The following is a 23934-nucleotide window of genomic DNA, read 5'->3' as shown; positions in this document are numbered from 1 at the left end:
TCCAAGGGAGTGGGTGTAGATCTGAGCCTTGAGGGACCCCCACAGTTAGAGGGAGGGAGGCAAAGGAGGCACCTGTAAAAGAGACTGAGGAGCTGCCAGAGAGATAGGAGGAGAACCAGGAGAGAATGTCAGTGAAGCCAAGGTTGGATGTTTCCAGGAGAAGGGGCTAGTGAAGGCTGCTGAGCAGTCAAGGAGGATTAGAATGGAGTAGAGTTCATTGGATTGGGCAAGAAGGAGGTCACTGGTGATTTTAGAGAGGGCACTTTCCATGGACGGAAAGGGCAGAAACCAGACTGGATGGACCAACCACAGTTTGCCCTGGGCCGCCAGTCTGTTGTATGGCATTTTCTCAAGGCTGTCCTGGAGTTAATGCTGGAGCCCAACCAATGGCTTTTACCAGCTGTCTGCCCAGTGAGACCCTAGGGATGGTGGATCTCTGAGGAAAATCAGTTGGGATGGGAAGGCCTGGGGGGAAAGAGACAGGGAGTAGAAAGGAGGGAGAGGGGTTGTTCTCAGGACATCCAGCAAGACCAGACAAATTCCTAACGTGACATGCCTCTGAGATGAAAAATGCCTGCATTTCATGTTCAGGGGTTAGTGCTATAGCAGGTCGGAGGGTCTTGTGCTCCTCCCCACCTTCTACCTAAGAAAGATGCAGAAAGTGAAAAAGCGCAGCCCCACAGGCTCCCCAGAGACCCAGTCTAGTCGCCCTTCCCAAGGCCTCTCTACTTCTCCCCACCCTTCAACTGGTGTTTGAAGCCAGGTGGGTTGGCAGATCTATCCATCTCCAGCCTTTCCTGAGGCAGCAGGCAAGAGGGAGGGAGTACACCTTGGCTCTGGAGACTGAGGGTGGGGGGGGGGGGGGGCAGAAGTTTCCAGAAGTCAGTCTTATGTGCATTTTGACTAACAAACATAGTGGCAAGTTGGTGTCTTCTATTTTTGCATCACCCGCAAGGGGGGCTCAACTCACAGCAGGACTAACTCTGAAAAGAAGGGAGAATGCGAGAGAGGCTGGAGAGATGATTGGGTTCTCCACTGGCAGCCTTTTTTTCTGGAAAGCTTGGAAGAAGACAGATGTCGTGAGGCGACTGGGCAGGAGTTCATTGACAGGTGTATATGGCCCCTATTCCAGGGCACAATTTTCAACTGGCTGAGCCAGCGTGTGTGGACCCAGGTGGAGGTGGTCCCAGGAGATAATAATAATAATAATAATAATAATAATAATAATAATAATAATAATAATAATAATAATAATAATAATTGCATTTATTAAACACTTACTATGTGCAAAGCACTGTTCTAAATGCTGGGGAGGTTACAAGAGGATCAGGTTGTCCCACAGGGGGCTCACAGTCTGCATCCCCATTTTACAGATGAGGTAACTGAGGCCCAGAGAAGTTAAGTGACTTGCCCAAAGTCACACAGCTGACAGTTGGCAGAGCTGGGATTTGAACCCATGACCTCTGACTCCAAAGCCCGTGCTCTTTCCACTGAGCCACACTGCTTCTCTAACCATAGCCCTCCAGCCATATCCCTAGTCTGGAGGACTGAACTTGGCCTCCAGTCCCACCCTAAAGGAAGCCTTCATTGGATGGTGAACAATCCCCAGATGGGGGTGAAAACAGGGGTGGCCGGGACCATAGTTTTCTTAGGGGAAGCAGCATGGCCTAGTGGATAGAGCATGAGCTTGGTACTTCATTCATTCCTTCAATCGTATTTATTGAGCACTTACTGTGTGCAGAGCACTGTACTAAGCACTTGGGAAGTACAGGTTGGCACTTGGGAGTCAGAAGTACCTGGGTTCTAATCCTGGCTCCATCACTAGCCTGCTGTGTGATCTTGGGCAAGTCACTTCCCTTCTCTGAACCTCAGTTACCTCATCTGTAAAATGGGAATTTAAAACTGTGAGCCCTATGTGGGACATGGACTGTGTCCAACCTGATTAGCTTGTATCCACCCCGTTGGTTAGTACGGTCCCTGGCACATAGTGAGCATTTAACAAATACCATTACCAACTGTAAGGTTGAGTCACCTGACTTGGGGATCACTGGTTCCTTGGGGGAATCCTGCCAGGGAATCCTCTCTGGCTCAGGTCAGTTTAATGTTGGAGGACAAGTATAAGGAGCAAGTTCAGTGGTGGTGATAGTGGTGATGATGGAAGGGATCCATTTCTGCACTGCTACTGATTCCCCCTGGTGCCTAAAGGCTTAGTACAGTGCCTGGCACATATTAAGCGCTTGGCGAATGTCATCATTATTTATTGTTATTATCTGTAAAATGGGGACTGAGACTGTGAGCCCAGCGTGGGACAGGAACTGTGTCTGTCCCGATTTCCTTGTATCCACCCCAGTACACATAGTAAGCGCTGGACAAACACCCGACTAATTATTATTATTCCCAAGGTTCCCAGTCTCCTTTCATTCATTCATTCAATCATATTTATTGAGCGCTGACTGTGTGCAGAGCACTGGACTAAGTGCTTGGGAAGTACAAGTTGGCAACATAAAGAGATGGTCCCTACCCCACAGTGGGCTCACAGTCTAGAAGGGGGAGACAGATAACAAAACAAAGCATATTAACAAAATAAAATAAATAGAATAAATATGTACAAGTAAAATAAATAAATAAATAAATAAATAAAGTAATAAATATGTACAGATATATATCTATATATCTATATGTACATATAGATATATATATATATAGATATATATATATATATACAGGTGCTGTGGGGAGGGGAAGGAGGTAAGGGGGGGGGATGGGGAGGGGGAGGAGGGGGAGAGCAGACTGAGCCCCCCCTTTTTTCCTCCCCTCCTCCTCCTCCTCCCCTCTCCGTTGTCCCCCTCCCTCCCTCTGCCCTACCTCCTTCCCCTCCCCACAGCACTTGTGTATATTTACATATTTATCACCCTATTTACTTTATTTGTACATATTTACTCTATTTTATTAATGATGTGCATATAGCTATAACTCTATTTATTCTGATGGTATTGAGGCCTGTCTCCTTGTTTTGTTTTGTTGTCTGTCTCCCCACTTCTAGACTGTGAGCCGGTTGTTGGGTAGGGACTGTCTCTATCTGTTGCCAAATTGTCCTTTCCAAGCGCTTAGTACAGTGCTCTGCACAGAGTAAGCGCTCAATAAATACAATTGATTGATTGATTGATTAAGCACCTCTGGGCAGAGGGAGCCATGTGCCACTTCTGCTCCCCTGGGCTGAATGAGCTGTCCATTGCCTAGAAGTGGGGGGCCAAACTTGGAATCCTTCCTGGATTAGCCAGAGCAGAGGGCCTGGTGAGGGATTTGGAGGCCCTAGAGGCTCTGGGGAGCTTTAAGGAGAAAGGTAACAGGGACCGAGAGGGTATGTTCAGAAATCGCATGCAGAACGGTATACGGATTGCCACTTTTTCCATCTTGGAGTCAACAGGCCCAAGTACCAGCCACCCTGTTAACGCTTCGCTGGGGATTTTCAGATTCCCACCCAGAGCCTCCGCTTCGGGAAACCGGCTCGCATGCAATGTCCTAATTAAATGATAAATAGAGCGTCAGCGAGAACACAAGGACAGGGGAATGGCTATGGTGGGGAGGCCATTATTCAGCCTGTCCAGCTCAGCATCCTGCCTTGTCTGCAGCCAGGGAAGGGTTGGGGGGAAGAGAGAGGACTAAATAAACAGAGGGGTCCTGCTGATAAGCCCCTGGGGAAGCTCTCTATTCCTTCCTGACCTCTGCAGGTGGTCAGTTTACTCTCAGGAACTAGAGTCCATCCCTGTTTACTGACTACTGCCATGGAAACGTGTGTGATTACTGGTCGTGAGCTAATCCTGCCCCGTTTTCATACTGGGCTCCGGTCCCTCTTATTCTGACCTCCTGCTGGCTCGGTTTCCCCAGCTGAACTGCACACTTGGGTAAAGAAGTATTTCCTTTCATTCTTCGCCTCTTGCCCTTCTCCTCATCTCCCACCCTCTTCTTGAGTGAGGCTGGGGCCTAGGGTAGGGGTCTGGGCAGGACCCACCATTTCTCTCAGGCCTCAAAGGAGCTGCCCTCCAGTTCACTCAGCTCCCCGGAGACCCGGTCTTACTGCCTTTCCCGAGGCCTCTCTCCATCTTCCCACCCTTCAGCTGGAGTTTGAAGCCAAGTGGGTGGACAGATCTATCCATCTCCAGCCTCTGCTGAAGCAGCAGGCAAGAAGGAGGGAGAAAACACCTTGGCTCTGGAGGCTGAGGGGACCCCAGAAGTTTCCATAAGCCCAACCCAGGTACCGAGGTGGGAAGCTTCATTCTCAAGAAGAGATATTTTTTTCTTTGCCCCCTCCATCTCTCCCCTGCCTTCCATTCTGCAGTAAAAAAAAGCCTTCTCTCCCCTCTCTGTTGGCAGTTTGAGCCATGACATCTTCCAGCTGGCTACCACGTGGGGAGATAACCTCCTCTCTAGGCTGTAAGCTTGTTGTGGGCAGGGAATGTGTCTGCTTATTGTTATATTTTATTCTCCCAAATGCTTAGTATAGTGGTCTACACATAGAAAGCGCTCAATAAATATGATTGAATGAATGAAAGGTGGGGTGGCAATAGATGGACCAGCCCTGGGCCCACTCCCATGGGGCTCTCAGTGGACGGATGGACTTTATTGTGAGGGAGAGAAGTTGACCACGGGTCCTGTACTCGAATCAGCTCTTTGGAGCGGTGGGTGGGATGTCCCAGCTGGGTCTTGTGGTATTCCCAAGGAGCAGGTGACAAGCTGTGAGCATCCATTAGGGTCTCCTGCTCCCCTGATACCTCCTGCTTATTCAAATGAGGTCATCATTTTACCCCCTAGACTTACTGAGGTCCCCTGCTTTCCGCCCATATCTTCATCATCTGGGTCCTCATACGCACATGTTCCCATGCAGTTATTTTGAATTCTGCCCGGGCACTGGCCAGCTAAAATGCATGCTAGGGGAGGGAGGGTTGACAAAGAGGGACCCTTATATATGGCAAGGACTGAATAGGGAGTGGGGGACTCACCCTATCAATGGGGTCCCTTGACTCTCCCTCCTGGGTGACCAGAATGGGCTTCCTCAGACCCCTGAGGCCTAAGTTTCCTGAATTCATCCACCCCAGGCGCTGGGGGCAGTTGTAGTGCCTGCTTCCACTAGCCTCCATTCAGAGGTCCCGGGAACAGGGCACTTTTTAAAATCATATTTGGTAAGCGCTTAGTGTGTTCCAAGCATTGTACTAAGTTCTGGGTTAGATACAAGATAATCAGGTCCCACAGATGGCTCACAAACTAAGCAACTTGAAACAGGAACCGGAGGTTGGAGGTAGCAAGAGGGATGGTGGCTGGGGGAAGTGGAAGTAAGGTGAGGAAGGTGGAAGGAAGAAAAAGCAAAAGGGAAGATGCTGAGGGTGACCTAGGGGGCTGCTTGGTGTTCCTCATCCCCCTCACGGTCCCTTGGGTCAATCAGTCAATGGTATTTATTGAACGCTTACTGTGTGCAGAGCACTGTACTAAGCGCTTGGGAAGTACAAGTTGGCAACGTATAGAGACGGTCCCTACCCAACAACGGGCTCACAGTCTAGAAGGGACTATTTATTGAGTGCTTTCTGTGTCCAGAGCACTGTACTAAGCACTTGGGAGAGTACAACAGAGCTGGCATTTTAGTCACTTCCTGGTGGTGAAGACACCAAGCCAAGGATCCCTTGGAAAAAAAAAAAAAGCACGCCAAAGAAGCATCCTCCTCCAGGGTTCGTGGGTTTTCCGAAGCTTTGGTTCAGGCCAGCGCATTCCAGGCCAGAGGTCGGTGTCTGAAAATGGAAAGGGTGGGGCCCTGGGCCATTAAACATCAGACTTGGTGGAGAGTCTGGGGAGAGCTGCTCTTTCTGTCCAATGCCAAAAGGCCCTCTCCCTAAGGAGCCCCTTCCTCCAGCCCCTTCCCCTTCCCCAGTGGGGTTGGAGACCCGGGAAGACATTTCCTGGAGTTTGCTGCCATCTTCTGTTGCCCCTCAATGAAGATACCCAAAGGTCCAGCCTTGAACCTTGGCCTGCCTGCGGGGCATTTTCAGTTCCAGACACTGAGCTCCCTCCAGTTTGGGAGGCTTGGAGGCCTTGGGAGCGGCCAACCCACCCATGTTCCCCGGAGAAAAGGGGAAGCTCTGGGACCAGTCACCAGCTCTCCCGCTCCAAGCGTGTTTGTGCAGAGTGGTGGAAACAGAATGGACTGCGGCAACCTGAGAGCTTTTCAAGCCTTTCACTGAATTCCTTTCTCATACAGTCACCGCAGGCTGAGAGAAAAAAAGTCCCACAGAAAAAAGAGCCGAGCTCAGTTAGCCAGGGCCCTTTCCTTTCTCTCCCTTGTTTTTGAAGGATGTCAACCCTAGTGATGCAGGGATGGACCCCCTCTCATGAGGTCTGTAAAACCCCCATCTGTAGGAGCTGACTTCCAGAGGGTCTGGTCCTGCAATTTGGAATAAAGATGCTAGATCCCACCCCCACCTCCCAAACTCCCTCCTGCCCTCCTCCACTGGGTGATCTCCAGAAATTTCCTCTCCTCCCCTCTTTGTGGGCAGGGAATGTGTCTGTTTATTATTATATTGTACTCTTCCAAGCACGTAGTACCGTGCTCTCCTACAGTAAGCACTCAATAAATCTGATTGACTGCTTTGGATCATCTTTTTCTTGGTGGCTAGGTGAACATTATATATATAATGGTATTTTTTAAGTGTTTATTAGGTGGCAAGCGCTGTACTAAGCACTGGAGTACATACAAGATAATGAATGCATTTTATTTGTGTGTGTATAGCTATAATCCTATTTGTTCTGACGGTTTTGACACCTGTCTACATGTTTAGTTTTGTTGTCTTTCTCCCCCTTCTAGACTGTGAGCCTGTTGGGTAGAGACCATCCCTATCTGTTGCCAACTTGTACTTCCCAAGTGCTTAGTACAGTGCTCTGCATACAGTAAGCTCTCAATAAATATGATTGAATGAATGAATATCAAGCACAGTCCCTGTCCCATATGGCGTTCACAGTGTAGGAGGGAGAACAGGCATTGAATTCCCATTTTACAGGAGTGGAAACTGAGGCTCAGAGAAGTTGAGTGACTTGCCCAAGGTCACACAGCAGGAAAATGGCGCAGCCAGGATTAACAGCCAGGTCTTGACTCCTAGGGCTTTTCTGTTTCCACTAGACCGTGCTGGGTATTTGTTCAGTGCTTACAATATGCCGTTCACCGTGCTGAGGGTAGAAACAGTATAGGACACATCTTTTCTGCACATCAATCAGTGGACTGAATCCCTCCTGTGTAGCTATACGCTAGATGGCTTGAGGATTGTACAGAGTTCAGAGAAGACACGGAGCTCCAGTCTAATAAGGTCTGTGTGTGCCTTGAGTTCCTCTGAGAAAGGTGCTCATTCCCCTAAGCCACACTGCTATGTTGGCCTAGTGGAAAGAGCATGGGCTTGGGAATCAGAGGACCTGGATTCTAATCCCGGTTCTACCACGTACCTGTTGCGTGACCTTGGATAAGTTAATTAACTTCTCTGTGCCTCAGTCCCCTCAACTGCAAAATGACGATTTTGTTCTGTTCTGTTCTCTCTCCTACTTGGATTGTGAGCTCCATGAGGGACCTTATTATCGTGTACCTATCCCTGTGCTTAGTACAGTGCTTGGCACATAGTTGTGCTTTTAGCTTTAATTCTATTTGTTCTGACGATTTTGACACCTGTCTCCATGTTTTGTTTTGTTGTCCTTCTCCCCCATTTCTAGACTGTGAGCTCGTTGTTGGGTAGGGACCGTCTCTATATGCTGCCGACTTGTACTTCCCAAGCGCTTAGTGCAGTGCTCTGCACACAGTAAGCGCTCAATAAATATGATTGAATGAATGAATGAATGAAGTGCTTAACCAAGGCCCCAATTTTTATTATTATTATTATTAATCAAGTCCATCAGCACCATTAACAATCATCGTGATATTTATTAAGTGCTTACTTACCAGGGTAGATAGAATACATGCGACTCACGTCTAAGGGGAAAGGAGAACAAGCAATTTATCTCCATATGGAGAAACTGAGGCCCAGAGAGGTTAAATGACTTGCTCAAGGTCACCCAGCCGACAAGCGGCAGAGTGGGATTAGAACCCAGGTCTTCTGACTCCCGGGCCTGGGCTCTAGCCACTAGGCCTCGGTGCTTCTCTAGTGGTTTGATCATCCACTGGGTATGAAGCACAGTAGGATCTTTGGAAGAACTAGAATACTCTGCACACAGTAAGTGAACAGTAAATATGATTGATTGAAGGGTCTTTGGCCCTTAAGATGCCTACAGTTGAATAGGGAAGATACATACAAATAAGCACCTGACCTGAATAAATTCATTCAGTCACTCATTCCACTGTACTAAGCGCTTGGAAGAGTACAGTAAACAATAAACAGAATAAACAGCACTCTGCAAAGTGCTTATTGTGTGCAGAGCACTGTGCTAAGTGCTTGGGAGAATACAACAGACACATTCTCTGCCTGCAATGAGTGTACAGTCTACCAGCGGTGTGGCTCAGTGGAATGAACACGGGCTTTGGAGTCAGAGGTCATGGGTTCAAATACCAGCTCTGCCAATTGTCACCTGTGTGACTTTGGGCAGGCCGCTTGACATCTTTGTGCCTCAGTTAGCTCATCTGTAGAATGGGGATGAAGACTGTGAGCCCCCCGTGGGACAACCTGATCACCTTGTAACCTCCCCAGTGCTTAGAACAGTGCTTTGCACATAGTAAGCACTTAATAAATGCCATTATTATTATTATTTATTTATAAACAGGCACATTCCCTGCCCACATGACTGCCACACAGAAAAAGAAACACAAAACCACAAATGATAGAAATATAGAAATCTAGCCCTCTCAACCCGAACAGAAACCCTTCTGACAGTGCTCGGCACACAATAAGCATTCAGTAAATACCACGGATTTATTGATTCATCCCAATAGCAGGGGATGCAGACTGGAAGAACAACTGTGGCTCAGCAGATCTAGGTCAGTCCAGGAACTCCTCACATCACTTTTGGAAAAGTCCACGTTTTCCTTTCGCCCCTTTGGCCTAGAGGACCGGAACAGCTGGAGCTGGACTGTTTGCTCCATACTGTTGAACTCCCATGGACACCAGGAAGGTCTGGATGGCTAGGCAGCTCTCCACTCCCAGGCTAAGGTCAGAGAGATTTAGAATGACATTTGCGGCTCATTTCCCCTGTGCTGCTCCCAGCTACCTGGCAGATTGATTTCTCTTTTGGACCAGCTCCGGGGGGGGGAAGTCGTGGTCTCGTTCGGAAAATCTGGTCTTCTCAGCCAGACACGCTATTGTAGAGATCGTCGCATCCATCACATGTCTTGTTCAGAGTTTGAGATCTGAGCTGAGTTCTTTAATCTTCCGCAAGAGCCCAGCTCTTCAGAGATTTCATCCACCAAGAAGCAGCTGCCCAGCTTTTATCCACATTTTGTTAGCATTTATGGTCCGTCTTGACTTAAACTTGCATTTTTTACCCATTTATCCATCTCTACTTCCGCCATCAGCACCAGGGGCTCAGTTTCTTTCTCCTGTAACTAAGCAGGAGAAGCAATGCGTTCTAGTGGATAGAGCACAGGCCTGAGAGTCAGAAGGACCTGCGTTCTAATCCCAGCTCTCACGTGTCTGCTGTGTGACCTTGGGCAAGTCGCTTACCTTCTCTGTGCCTCCGCTACCTCATCTGTAGAATGGGGCTCGAGACTGTGAGTCCCACATGGACTGTGTTCATCCTGATTAGCTTGTATCTACCCCAGTGCTTACTACAATTCCTGGCATATAGAAAGTGCTTAATACCATTTAGGAAAAAAAAATCCATGTGGGAATGACTTGTGCATCCGTCTTTAAGATTATAAGCTCCTTGAAGGCAGAGATTGTATCTCTTCTTGTCTGTGTCCTCTCCCAAAAGTTTAATGGAGAGCTCCACTCACAGTAAGAGCTCAATAAACACTATTGATTGGTGGAAGTGAGTAGCTCCGTTGATGAATAATTAGGGTAGTTCTGGATTCTAGACTGTGAGCCCACTTTTGGGTAGGGACCATCTCTATATGTTACCAACTTGTACTTCCCAAGCGCTTAGTACAGTGCTCTGCACACAGTAAGCGCTCAATAAATACGATTGATTGATATATACTGAGAGGGGAGCCTGAGTAGAGAGGCAACGTGAAATAATGGAAAACAGCACGGGCTCGGGAGTCAGAGGAAGTGGGTTCCAATCCCACCTCGGCCACGTGTCCGCTGTGTGACCTTGGGCAAGTCACTTCACTTCTCTGTGCCTCAGTTACCTCATCTGTAAAATGGGGATGAAGACTGCGAGCCCTCCTTGGGACAGGGACTGTGTCCAACCTGATTACTTGTACCTACCCCAGGGCTGAGAACAGTGCTTGGCACCTAGTAAGTGCTTAAGAAATACCACAATTATTAATTATTGTTACTATTATGATTAAATCACAAGGCAGGGGTGATTGTAGACGGCAGTTCAGAAGCAGATGGGAGAAACATGGATGTGTGTGTGTCTGCAGAGAGCAGGGAGATGTTATTTTGCCTTCCTTGCCGCTCACACTCTCTTGTTTCTCCCCCCTTCAGCTCTGTCCCGGAGTGCCAGCTTCACTGAGAGAGATCTGAAAGAGGCCAAAGCCCAGAGTCAGAGGATCGCCGCCCAGCTGACCACCCCACCCAGCTCCAATTCCCGAGGGGTCCTGCTCTTTAACAGGCGCAGACAGAGGGTGAATGAGTTCACCTTTGAGAGCCGCGGGAGGAGGGAGCAAGCCCCCGCAACCAGGGCCGGCCCGGGGGCCCCTCCCCTGAAGAGCTCGGGCAATGCCCCAGCACTTCAACTGAGAGCAGGATCGCAGAGCCACTCAGAGCTCAAGGATTTGCTCGTCTCCCGAGGGCCAGGGGGCAAGGGGCAAGGGGGCAGCATGGAGGAGTTTGGAGAAAACCCGGGAGCCCTTCGAAAGGCCGAGGACAGCTCAACCCACGGAAACCTGGAACGGTCCTCCAGCGAAGAGGCCGAGGAGATCCCCTTAGTGGTGTATCTGAAAGAAAACGCGGCCTTGCTGACGGCCAACGGGCTGCACCTGACGCAATCCAAACAGCTTCAGGACGATCCTCCGCCGGCCGACGCCAAGATAAATTCCCCAACCACGGATCAGAGTTCACCCGTTGTCAAGTCCGACACCGCGGCGGCTGACATCAACCGGAACCCACCAGCGACCGACGACAATAAGAACGTGACAGGGCCCGACAGTCAGACTCCACCTGTGGCCAACCTACCGTCAAAAGCCCCGCTGGACGACGCCCAACCCGGCGCCCTGATCGTCGACATAAAGCCCCACGCGCCCGTCACCGAAGTCAAGTCCAACGCTCCCGGATCCGACCTAAAACCCAACACGTTGGTTATCGACGTAAAGCCAACCGCCATCGACGTGAAGCTCAGTGCTCCCATTCTGGACCCCGGATGCAACGCCCCGGCCGCTGACATCAGATCAAACTCCCTGATTATAGATGTCAAGTCCATTGCCCTGGTGGACAGGGAGCAGGCTGGGCCCACCGCCAACGAGGTGCCCCACAAGCAGTATAGCGAAGTCCACCTCACCCTGTCCAAACCTCAGTCCGTTGTGAACAGGACGGCGAGGCCGTTTGGGGCCCAGTCTCAAGCAGACGCTACCCTGCTGGAGCGGAGTCCCAGGTTGGAGAGACGCACTGTGGCAGAGAGAAGCCCCGCGGTGGAGAGACGCGCTGTGGTACAGAGAAGCCCCGCGGTGGAGAGACGCACTGTGGTAGAGAGAAGCCCCGTCGTGGAGAGACATACGGTGGTGGAGAGACAAAGTCCGGTAGTGGAGAGACATTCTGTGGTGGTGGCGGCGGCGAGCACTCCCGTGGGGGAGAGGCCGGCGGTGAGGGAGACGAGACCCATGGCAGCGAGGGGCTCGGTGCTGGAGAAACGCCCCGGAGAGGACTTTACTCCACCGCCCACCTACGCAGAGACCTTGTCCAGCCCTCCCCCGGTCTCCAGAGTCAGGTCCCCTCCCTCTTACTCAGCTCTCTACCCCAGCGCCGAGCACAGGGCTCCCGTTCTCAAAGGACTGACCTACGGCGAGGGCGGCCCCGTCCCGGCCGGGAAAACCGGGATCCTGGAGGAGGCCATGGCCCGCCGGGGGAACCGGAAGTCCATGTTCACCTTTGTGGAGAAGCCCAAGGTGACGCCGAACCCGGACCTTTTGGATCTGGTTCAGACCGCCGACGAGAAGCGCAAACAGAGGGAGCAGGGAGAGGCGGGGCCCGACGAGGAGCCCTTTGAGCTCGGGGCCGAAGCGTCCAACTTCCAAAACGAGGCTCTGCCTAGGGAGAGGGCCAGCCCCTCCTCCGAGGACGCCCTCCCAGAGTGGTCTTCGTGCCTCAAGTCCCCCAGCATCCGGGCTAGGCCCCAGCTGAAGCCGAACCAAAACCTGACCGAGGCGAGCGGGAAAGGGGCCGAGCTCTATGCCCGGCGCCAGTCCAGGATGGAGAAGTACGTCATCGAGGCCCCCGGGCAGGCCGACCCGGCCCGCTGCCCCTCACCCACCATGTCCCTGCCTCCCTCCTGGAAGTATTCCACCAACGTTCCCGGGTTCCCACCGGGGTTCCCGGGAAGCATCCGGATCCCCTCCCGGAGCCCGGCCAGGACGCCCCCGGCGTCACTGTACCACGGATACAAGCCAGAAAATGGAACCTCGCGCCGTGAGGCGGAGCCCCCCAAGCAGCAGCCGTCTTACCAACTGCAGCCCTCGCTCTTCGTCCTCTCCCCGTCCCGAGAGCCCTCGAAGGCCTTGCCGAGAGCGGCCTCCCCGTGCAAGCCGGGCTCTCTCAACCTCGATGTCACCGGAGGGCTGACGCCCCGCCCAGGTTCTCCCTTTCCACCTTCTCCGGCTCTCCCCAGGGCCATCCGCTCGTCACCAGGCCCTTACGCCTCCCCGTCGGGCTCAGGGTCGCTCACCCAAGATTGCCTGACGGCGGCGGACGGCCCGGCCTACAGCCGCGACGTGTCCCCGGTGTCCCCCTCCAGGGCCTGGTCTCCTCGAGCGAAAGGCCCCGTCTCCCAAGCCCCCCGGCCGTCCTTCTCCACCAGAAACGCCGGCATCGAGCCTCAGGTGTGGAAACCCTCCCTTTGCTTCAAGTAGCAGGGCTGGCCGCGGACCCGAGTCGGGAGTCCCACAGCGGCCGCCTCCGACGGGTGGTGGATGGAAAAGGAAAGCCAAAAGCCATTTGGAAGTGGGGAAATGAGGTCTCCCCCACCCCGGGGGTGCCACCGGGCCGTCTGCACCAGCGGGGTGAAGCCCTGTCCTAGGAGAGAAAGCCGTAGTTGGAGCGAGGGGACTCGGCCGGGCCTGGCACCGAGCCTGCTGGGGGCTCGGTCAGGGATTTTGGAACGTCTCAGGGGGGAGGGGAGGTGACAAGGAGGCTCACGGGGCACGGTTTGGGCAAGCGGCGCGAGAGCCCAGCCCCAGCCCCGAGGGAGAGGCTGGCAGAGCACGGGCTTCTCCCCCATCCCGCCTGGTGGTAAAAATAGAACTGAAGCATGTGTACCGTGGGAGCACCTGACCGAAGCTTCTCTCAAGGCCAGAAACTTCTGGTGCCTTTTCTGTCTTCTGCCGGAACCCTGCACTCTGTTCCTGTCGTTTTTCTCCACCTTCAACTTTGGCTCTGTGAACTGTTCCTTTACCCTCTGGAGACCTCAGCTGAATCCTCTCCCTTTCTCCTCTCCGCTGACTCACTACCTGCAGAATTGACTGGGGGGCGAGGGGGAAACCATGCAAGGGTGGTGGGGTGGGAGGGGGCAAAACGGGGTTCCTGTAACTCGGCTTTCCTCCTTCCTGGGACGTTCCTTTTCCTCCCAACGCCCACTCTGCCGGCACGGCGCCCCGGCCACTGCGTTAAGGAGGGAGGGCAGCAGGGAGGTTGGGTTTGCACGCTCCCGATCTTCCTCTCTTGACTGTCCCCACTAGCCTGCTATTTGAGGGGAGGGGAGTCACAGAGAGGGACCCCTAGCCTGTGAATTTTAGGAGGGTCCAGGGAGAATCTTCTGCAAATATTCTTCCCTAGGAGAAGCAGTGTCCGAGTGAAGGGCCCAGAGTTGAAATGATGGCCGGGATTGGGTCTCTGAGGAGTCCAGGGCTTGGTTGTTCCCCATTTAAGTTTTTTCCACTCACTGGTCTGCCAAGGAGACCGGGGATTAGCAAGGCAGCCGGGCCCGTTTCTCCCGTGAAACCTCAGCCTCCACAGCAGCGTGAACGCGGTCCACCCCCTTTCCCCAAATGGATGTGTCCCGAGGGGGGATTAACTAGGCATGCGGACACCTTGCCAGAAACTCTGTGCCAAAGGAGACTAATCCAATCCCAGGGGAGGAGTCAGATAGATATTGCCAGGCTGGGCTTTTAAGTGCCAATTGTGGGTGGCAGTTGTTTGGAATTGTAAGTGGCAAGGTAGCGGGCTGCAGGAAGAGTGAGAGGAAACAGGGCGGGAGAGGGTAAGTCGATCTGTAAGAAATCAATTGATGAGTGGTATTTACTGAGCACTTATGGTGTGCAGAGCACTGTACTAAGCACTTGGGAGAGTACAATAATAACAGAGTACATAGGCTCCCTGTCCACAGGGAGTTTACAATCTAGAGGAAAGAAGAATTTCCCAAGCAGAGGAGGTAGGACTGAAATGGATTTACCCCTTCAGGTACCGTATAACTCCTCATGTTGTTATAATAGTAGAAGGAATAATACTTATTGAATACTAGGAGAGAATTAGCCGGTGGGAATTAGGCATGGTTCCTTGGTTTTCTGGGGACTCACAGTCTAAAAATATAAAGGGAATCCCTTTTCTCAAAACCTGGGGATGGCTTGCTTCAGGCCTGCCTGGAGGCAAGAGACTGATTGTGACCTTCATAGGTCCCTCCCAGACGGGGAACTTTTTAATTCCATGATAAGCAGGTCTTATGGAAAATGAGAGGGGACAGAGGAAGGAGTGATGGAAGTGGGCAGCAGAGTGAGGTGGGCTTGCAAAAAGTGTTTCCGGAGAAAGCAGGGTACAGCCAGAGGAAGCGGAGACCCTGCTTATCTTGGAGCAGAAAGAGAGGGTGAATACCAGGAGCAATGTTGGGATTGAGACGCAGGAAGGGATTTGTGAGTCAAGGCCACCCACTAGCAGGAAAACCACTACCCTCGGTAACCCTGAGGGGATGGCTGGACACGTGAATATGTTCTGGCAGACCGCAATCCAGATGAGGTGGTGGTTAGGGCTGGACCGGTGGTAGCTAATCACCAGCCAGTGTACAGGGCCCTCAGGTTGGCTCTGTGTCGGCCTTCACCTCGGAGTCCTCCTGTCCCTGTGCTCCCAGATTTACCCCCAGCAGCCCTGGAGGATGCTTGGTTCCCACAGCCGGGGTTGGGGGGGGGGGGCATATACCCCCTCCCTGCCTCCCAGAGAAGGGACCCCACAGGCCGGGAACTCTATCTCCAAACGTCATCCCTCCTACCCTCCCAGCCTCAGCAGACCTGGCCTCCCCCCACCCCATCCGGCCTCTGGATCCTGGCTCCCCAGTCCCAGGAAAGCATTCACCGGTTTTGACCGGATGGCCCGGACTTCAGCTTCTCAAAGTCCCCAGACGGTCTCCAAGGCAACCGGGGTGGGTTTCCTAGTGAGCTCATTCCACCTTGAAAGGATGGTTTGGGTGTCTCTTCCTGGGGAAGTGAGGGGAGAGTTGGCTCAGAGCACATCCGGAGGCCGACTTGCCAAAGTCACGCCACCAGGCTCACTCCCGGGACACTGAGAAACATGTCCCTCTACTGAGGTGCCTCCCTTCCCCGCGCCCCTCGGCTCCCCACTCCCTAAAACTCTGGGCTCCTCATTCAGGACTCATTTCTTTCTATCTCTGTGTCTTGCACTCTCCGCACTAACAGATCTGCTTGTGGCTGTGACCGCCTTCCTCTTCGCCTGGATTTTTCTCTTCTGCTTCTCAATACAAGACTCCATCACACCTGTCTCGTCTCCTTCCTCCTTGATCTCAGGGTCCTGCGTGTGGCTCTAGGCTCTCTTTCCTCCCGGGTTTAGGATGGGTGGGGAGGGCCTGCCTGTGTCTCTCTGCTCTCTCGGGTTTAGTTTGGGTGGGGAGGGCCGAGGGGGTAGGGATTCCTGCATCTCCCCGATTACTGAGAACCAATCAAGATCTCCCTGGAGACCTGAAGGAGGGAGGGTCAGAGAAAGAGAGCGAGGGTAAATAGCGAAGGACCAGCAGAGACTCAACTAATCTCTAGGCCCCGGGATGAATCTGAGTCTCCGGCCACTTCCAGGGAGTACGATAGCTGGGGATCCTCAAGCACTTTTTGGGCACCGTCTGACTCTGGCAAGATTGCAAAAAGTGTTCTCTTCATGCCGAAAGTGGCTTTCTGGCCCATCCTGCTCCAGACTTCTAACTGAATTGGAGCTTTCCTCTTCTCTCCCCTTGTCCTTTTCCACTCCCCTCACCTTCCCCTTTCCCCTTTTCCTCCTCTCTCCCTCGCTCCCCTCCTTTTCCCCCCTCTAGTCTCCGCTCTCAGCAGGTAGGTTTTCTAGGCACCAAGGATCAGGGCTGTCTTTCTCCCTTTCCGGTCCCATGATAAATGAGGGAGAGAGGAGCCTTGGATTAAAGGTGTGTTCAGTACTTTGGGATCCTCCGGGCAGACTCAGTACCTGTCTTATGGGGCCTAATCCTCTAGTCTTGACTCCACCAGCCCTGAGTCAGTCATGGTTTCCGGGGGAATCAGCAGGAGTTTGGCCCAAATCAGGTACGGAGTCTAGCTCCTGGAATGTGTGTAGGGCCAGGCGTATGCACAGCCCACACACAGATTGTCCATGCCTTTTGAGCAGATCTCAACATGTGTGAAGTGCGGTACTCAACCTTCGCACAGCTCTGGTTGCCACTGTGATGACTGCTACTTTATTTATCAGAATCAATTTGGCCAACTCTTCCACTTCCTTCATTTGGAAGCTATTCCTCTTTGGAGCCAGGATCTTCTGGCTCTTCCCCAGGGCAGTTCCAGTAGCCCCCTGGACTAGCCTAGATGCTACTCTTTTCTCTGGCTTACAAAGTTCTAGGGGGCTACACACACATACACATATTTCAATGGATGGGGAAGTGTTTACACACCAATGCCCACAGTTAAAGAATTACCTGGCACCTCTGAGCAGGGTACCAACGATTCTCTTCGGTTTGTAAGCGATATTGTTTGTTGTCCTCAAGAAAGGTAGGCTTATTTACTCCTCCAAGACTCAAGGTGATGATGATGATGGTATTTGTTAAGCGCTTACTAGGTGCCAAGCACTGTTCTAAGCTCTGGGGTAGATACAAGGTAATCAGGTTGTCCCACGTGGGGCTCACAGTCTTAATCCCCATTTTCCAGATGAGGTAACTGAGGCGCAGAGAAGTTAAGTGACTTGCCCAAGGTCACACAGCAGACAAGTGGCAGAGCCAAGATTAGAAGACACGACCTCTGACTCCCAAGCCCGGGCTCTTTCCACTAAGCCAAACTATGTCTCAATTAGAGCCAGCCTGTGTCACACGGAGTCTGTAGCAGATAGGAAGTACCTACTAACCCCAGGCATTTCAATCGCGGTACTTCCCCAGAGATCTCAAAGATCATTTTACTTTCTACATTCACTGGAAGGAAGAGTGAGGGGGCAGAGCAGGTTGTCAGAGGCCGGACTGCTAGGGATTGAGAGCACCTTCCTTGGAGATCTTCTGAGCATCCAATTGACTGAATGCTGCCTGAGGTCTCTTTCTGTAAGCAGGCCATTTTTCTCTTGGGTCTTCTACTTCCCATCCTGAGGGCTAAGGCCTGAAGCACATGGTCCAGAATTGGTCATTAGGAAATCAGTCTTGGTTTAGCAACTGCTGGGTTCTGACTGGATGAGCTGCTTCCTGGATGCTTCTAGACATCAAGGTGGGCACCCCCTTGATTCTTCAAGCATCCCTTAATGCCTTAATTGGGGAGAGGATGCTGGGTTGGATGGATCTTTGATCTATCTAGAATGAGTCTTCTTCATCATTATCAGTGGAAATTACTGAGCACTTACTGCGCCCAGAGCACTGAACTAAGTGCTTGAGAGAGTTCAGTACAACAGAGTTGTATTGTTCCCTGGCCACAACGAGCTTCTGGCTCGCCTATTGCTGAAATCTGATCCAGTGAGCTGCCCAGTGGCCTTTCTGTGGGTAGTATAACAGATTGAGATGCTTTAGATTGCTTCCTCTGTTCTGATCCGGTGAGAGGCCTAGTGGTTTGGGCAAGACGGAATAAGAGGCTGGCTGGTTTGTTCGGCGGTTACTGTGTTTCTGGCTCAGAAAAGCCTAGGATACACTTGCCCTAAACCTGGGTTCCTTTCACCACATGGAAGCAGTGGCTGTCCTGGAAGGAGGTCCGAGGCAGCCCTTGACCCCAGAGCCCATTTTCCTGGGGGTGGCACAAGTCCTCCTTCTGCCTTAAATGAGATGGGATAGGAAGGACCCGGGCTGATGGGAGCGGAAGTCTGAGGGGAAAGAGCAGCACAGCTGCAAACCTACTCAGCCTTCCTGTCCAGGCGCTTCCAACCCTCTGCCATCTCGACTGTAAGCGGTGACGTCAGTAGAAATGGCGGAAGTCTCCAAGGCAGGCAGGCAGGCAGCCCTGGTGGAGGCAGGTGGGTTGGGTGGATTGTGGCCCTAAGGGAGGGAGAAGTTATTTTCTCTTAGGCCCGGTAGAAACCTCTCTTGGTCCTCAGGGAGGCTTCCCTAATCGAGCTGAAGTCATGGATCACTCCCTTGCCGAAGTGGATTGTGGTTGGAAAGGAAAGATCTGGAAAGCTGAGGTTGGCGGGGTGGGAGCAGGGAAGATCAGGAAACTGGAGGGGAAGGAGGGTGTGGGTTGCTGGGGTGGGGGCAACTGGAAGGCCAGGGGAAACAGTTTGGGGGAGATCTGGAGGGCAGAGGGGAGGAAGCAGTTGTGGGGAGATGTGGAGGTTGCGGATGGGAGGAGCAATTTGGGGCAGATCTGGGTGCGGGGAGAGAGCTGTTACGGGGGATCTAGAGGGCAAGGGGAGGAAGCAGTTGTGGGGAGATCTGGAGGGTGGAGGAAAAGGGGGCAGAGGAGATCCAGAGGGCAGAGGATAGGGAACAGTTTGGGGAGATCTGGAGGTAGGAAGAAAAGATGGGGAGGCAGGAGAAGGCGGTCTCAGGCTGTCTCGGTCCCCTGAGGGAGGTAGGAACAAACCCCTCGGGCAGTGCCGGGCATAGATTTCCACTCAACCTGAGGACCCCCAGTCCAGGCAGACAGAGAGCTAACACACCCTCCCCTACCCCCCCCCTGCCCTGTTTTCTTTCCCCCCAGGAGAGATGTGAGCCTGTGCCCGCCTCACCCACGCGGTCTCTCCGCCTCTGGAGGCCCCCCAGCAGCCTGGATGGCTGGGTCAGCCCGAGCCCCCTGGAGCGGCCCCCGGTACGAGCGCACGGGTCCCCGTCCCCCAGCGAGCGGTCCCTGTCCCCTCCACGGCCTGAGGTGGAGCCCAAGATGGCCAGCCGACAGCTCCAGGCCCTGCTGGCCCGCAACATCATCAACGCTGCCCGCCGCAAGAGCTCCTCGCCCGCGTCCATAAGGCCCCACGTGTCCCCACAAGGCCCCCCAGGGCATGGCACCTATGGGGACCCCCGGCCGGGGAGCAGCCCCTCCTCACCCTCCCGGAGCTCCATAACATCCCCGAGGGCCTGGGGAGACGGGCTCCGCCAAGGCCCTGGCCCTGGGGCACCCCGGCCGGGGGGTAGCAGCCGCTTCTCACCCATCTGCAGGAGCCCCTTGCCGTCCCCCGTGGGCCCCCGAGGTGGGGAGAGTCCCAGGACCCCGGCCCTCGGCAGCCCCCTGCCCTCTCCCGGCCCTGGGTCACGCGGCCCAGCCCGGGCCTACGGCAGCCGGTCCCCCACGGACTCGGACGTGTCCCTGGACTCGGAGGACTCTGGGGCCAAATCCCCGGGGATCCGCAGCTACAATATCTGCCCGCGCGGCTGGAGCGGGGCCCTGCGGCTCAAGAGGCCCAGCCTCCCTTCCCAGGCCTCCTGCACCTCCTAGGCTGGTGGGGAACCGCCGGGCCGCAGAGCCGAGAGCCCAGATGGTTAGCCCCATCTGGGGCCGGTTGGTGTCTGGGCCGGCTAATCCCCATCCTGGCCGGTCCCTGGGCCAACCGATGTCTGGGCAGGCTGGTTTGGACAGCTGTGACCTCCGAGTCCCCCCCTCACCGCCCTGTGCTGACTTCGCTTCTGGGCAGCGATGGCCATCGGTGAGGATGGGACTCCCCGGATGAAGGTGACTCAAATCCCCCGGGTGGGGACCTGCCCTTCCTTCCAGCTGCACCCTCTGGCCAGACCTTCTGACTCTGCGGTCCTTTAGGCCGAGCTGCCCTGTGAATCTGCACTGGAGAATGTCCTTCTGCGGCCTCCCGGCGGATAAGGCCTGCCATCCCCCGGGGTCACCATCCTGGGATCACGTCCCTGCAGACCTGCAGATTGGGCCCCCATTGGAGAGCTGGGCAGAGCATGTGGAAGGAGACAAGGGCCAAAAGCTGCCCATGACCATCCTCAATCTGCCAGGCTTAACTCCTACCCCTGCCTCCCAGCCGGGCAGGAGGCTCCGCAGGAGGCCTGGCTTGGCAGAAGCACGGCTCGGTGTCGGGTGTTTTCCACACACTTGCCCCCTCCCGCCCCGACCGCAGCCTCTATTTTTACACTCTGCCCTTTTAAAGGCAGGGGAGCCGACCAGGCCCTAGCCCAACGTGCCCTGTTGGTGGGTCTCGATGCCCCCGGCTCCTCTCCTGAGCACACCTTCAGTCCCGGCCCCTGCCATCTGTGGATTTAGTCGTCACCGTGGTCACCCGGGGCAGCTGGGCTAGCCTTCCCCGTGGGAGCTGGGATAGATGTCCCAGAGATGCCCGAGTTGGGCAGAGAGAAGCAGTGGATGAGGAGGCACTTTTTTCTGAAAAGGCTGGAAACTCAGCCGTCGCTGCCGCTACTGTCACCACCGCTGATGGGTGGGAGGTGGATTCAGCCCCCTCCCCCCCACACCATCCTTCCTCTCGCACCCTTCACCTAAAGCCCCTGATACCCTGCAGGGGGGTGGGGGGATGAGGGTCACAAATGGAGGGGGACCACCATAGCTGTCTCCCCCTCCCCTTCCCCATCTCCATGGGGTCCAAGGCTCCTGAGTGACCATCAGTGTCCCGCCCCCACTCTCACGCGAATGTGCACAAACACACATGTGCACAAGTGCTACTTGGTAGCTGCTTCCCCTGGCACCCGCCCCCTCCCCGGCTACCGGCCCTGCCCCAGGAGGGACCCCGGCTGTGCATTGAGCTGCCCAGGGCCCATCACCCCACTCCTGTCCCGCTGCTGCCTCGGAAGTTTTTCCCTTCTGTGACCTTGGCTAATCCGGCCCCTGAAAGTGGCAGGGTGGCCCAGAGGATGCCAAGTGGCCAGTAAACTAGCCCAAGCCCATGGCGCCCCCTAGAGGTCCAGCTGGCCACCCAGTGGGGTCATGGGTACGGGGCTGAGCAGCAGTGACCCGAGTCTATGCTTTCCCCCTGGGAGAGGAAAGGTACCTGAAAGGACAGGTGCGATCCCAGCCTACTGGGAGCACTGGGCTGCAAGTAGTCAGAAAGGCGTTGGGAATGTAGCTAACAGTGAGAGCGGGAGGCTGATGGGGGTTAGGCGTTGGGGGGCTACTTTTGGGCCTAGGCCAGGAAGAGGAGTGGCCTCAGAGAGATGCCTCTGAGGGATGTAGCCTGGGAGGCCCGGAGAGGAGGGAGGGAAGGCCAAGGCAGGTAGACAGGTAGGAATGAAAGAAAGAAGGAAGGAAGGCCTGCCCTAGCAGCCCAGAGGAGGGAACCACAGACTTCTGCGGATGTTAGGGTGGCATCAAGTGGGACAGAGGGGATAGAGAGGAAGCTAGCAGCCTGGAAACCCTGTAGGGAAAGTGGACCTGGCAGCGGTTGGCAAAGAAATTAGGGAGGCTAGGGTGGGCAGGTTGAACGTGGGGAAGGCATGGGAAAGAGGGGAAGCCATTTTTGGATCTTCTTAAATGGTGGAAGGTTGAATTAATAGGGCGAGCACTCTACCCCCAGTCACCCCAAGTCCCCTGGGGAGAGGTCAGGGCAGAGCAGAGCGGGGCGGGGCGGGGGAAGCCGTGCTTTTCTCCCAGCTTCTCTAACCTACCTGCAGGGTTTTCCTGGGGAGGAAGGAGCTCTGCCTCAGGGGTCCAGAGAGGTCCAGAGACTGAGCTGTCACGGTCACGCCCCCCAGGGCTCGGATCAGTTGGATCTGGCTGTCTTCTGTGGCTTGGAACTAAGAAATGTGCTGCCCACCGGCAGCTCCCAGGGGAGCCAGAGGGAGGGAGTTCTGGCCTCCAAACCCTTGCTCTCTGCTGTTCCCTCCAGAGAACTGGGCTCTCCCTCCTGGGTTCTTCTCCCCTTCCTCAAGATTTTGCTGCTCGAGGAAGAGTTTCCCAGGGGCTCCTGCTCTGAGTTTTGCTGCAACATTGTAACCCAAGCGCCTCAATAAACCTCAGCATTATCCATGCTCCGTGACTTCCCGGGTTTTCATTTCCTTCCATGCAGCGAGGTGTGGCAGCCCTGGCACCCCAGCTCAACACCACCATCACTACCGGGCACTGCCCCAGGGCCTGAGATCTCTGCTCCCACGGGGACCCAGAGAGGACCCGGATTGATTTGAGGCCCGGTTGGAGGGGACTGACGAGGTTTATATATGCCAGGGGAGTCTGTCGAATGCAAAGCTGTTGTCCCCATCCGTGGAGTTTACCTGTTGGAGTGGGTATGTTTGAAAAGGCCAATGGGGAAGCCATAGTTCTGACTACAGTGTGTCCACACTAGCTGTCTGTCTGTCTTTGGTGATACTGGCGGGGGCCCAGGGGTGGAGTTGGCTCCAGTTTGAGAGGTAGTCTCCCAAGTGCTCTGCACATAATAAACCCTCAATAAATTCCATTAATTGACCCTCAGAACCTCAGCCTTCCTTCTCCAGCCTGAGCTAGCATGAACAGGAGTTCATGCCCATCACAGCAGCACTCTCCAGGCACCGCCTGCACCCAAGGGCATCTATAAGACTAACAAAGGTAAGACTCCTCACTTCCTCTTTCCTTCCAATGGAGAGTGCTGCCATGAAATCCTCTAAGTGTCCAAGATCCCAGAGGACGGTCAGGGAAACTCCAGGTGGCACAGCTCCACTCCCCCCACCATCATCCTGATCCCCAGTTTCCTAAGAATCAGGCACCCCAGGGACAGCCAGGAGAACATGATGGGTAAGGTGTCATTGGTGGCACTCGGGAATACCAAACGAATCAAGTAACTACAATTGAAATACGAATGAGTGAATACCAAACCCCCTTCTGTGTCCCCTCGCCTCCCTCCCTGACCATACACAATGGAAACCAGACTGCCAGGTCTGAAGCCAGAAAAAGGAGTCCTCTGATGATGCGATGGAGATTCAGAAGGTTTGGAGAAGGAATCGATACGTGAAGATTCAGAAGGTTTGGAGAAGGAATCGATACAGACTATGGTGGTTGAGGTCAGGCAGAGCAGGGTGTCTGTCAATCAATCCATCATTCAATCGTATTTATTGAGCGCTTACTGTGTGTAGAGCACTGAACTAAGCTCTTGAGGGAGGACAATATGACGGAGTTGGTAGAAACGTACCCTGCCCACAGTGAGCTCACAGTCTAGAGAGGGTTACAGACGTTAATATAAACTATGGATGTGGACCTAAGTGCTGTGGGGCTGAGGGTGGGGTGCATAATGGGTGCAAATCCAAACGCAAGGGTGATGCAGAAGGGAATGGGAGACGGGGAAATGAGGACTTGGGGAAGACATCTTAGAGGAGAAG

At 53.9% G+C, this 23934-nt stretch overlaps 1 protein-coding gene across 4 annotated transcripts in view; it reads left to right on the top strand.

Annotated features, from left to right (window-relative positions):
• Positions 1 to 21752, top strand: part of SYNPO (synaptopodin) — a 77745-nt gene extending 55993 nt beyond the window's left edge. For 3 of the 4 annotated variants that reach the window (XM_038772078.1, XM_038772077.1, XM_038772079.1), the window contains 2 exons: positions 10605 to 13150; positions 19388 to 21752. In XM_038772078.1, the coding sequence (XP_038628006.1) occupies positions 10605 to 13150; positions 19388 to 20119 (3278 nt within the window). In that variant the 3' untranslated portion in view covers positions 20120 to 21752. Of the gene's footprint in view, positions 1 to 10604; positions 13813 to 19387 lie in introns of those variants that run through there. The other variant, XM_038772080.1, reaches the window with a different exon arrangement.
• The last annotated feature ends 2182 nt before the right edge of the window (positions 21753 to 23934 follow it).

Source organism: Tachyglossus aculeatus, chromosome X1 (assembly GCF_015852505.1).
Source record: "Tachyglossus aculeatus isolate mTacAcu1 chromosome X1, mTacAcu1.pri, whole genome shotgun sequence".
Classification (NCBI taxonomy): Eukaryota; Metazoa; Chordata; class Mammalia; order Monotremata; family Tachyglossidae; genus Tachyglossus; species Tachyglossus aculeatus.
Note: the sequence above shows the minus strand (reverse complement) of the source record. Positions and strands in the feature narration are given on the sequence as shown.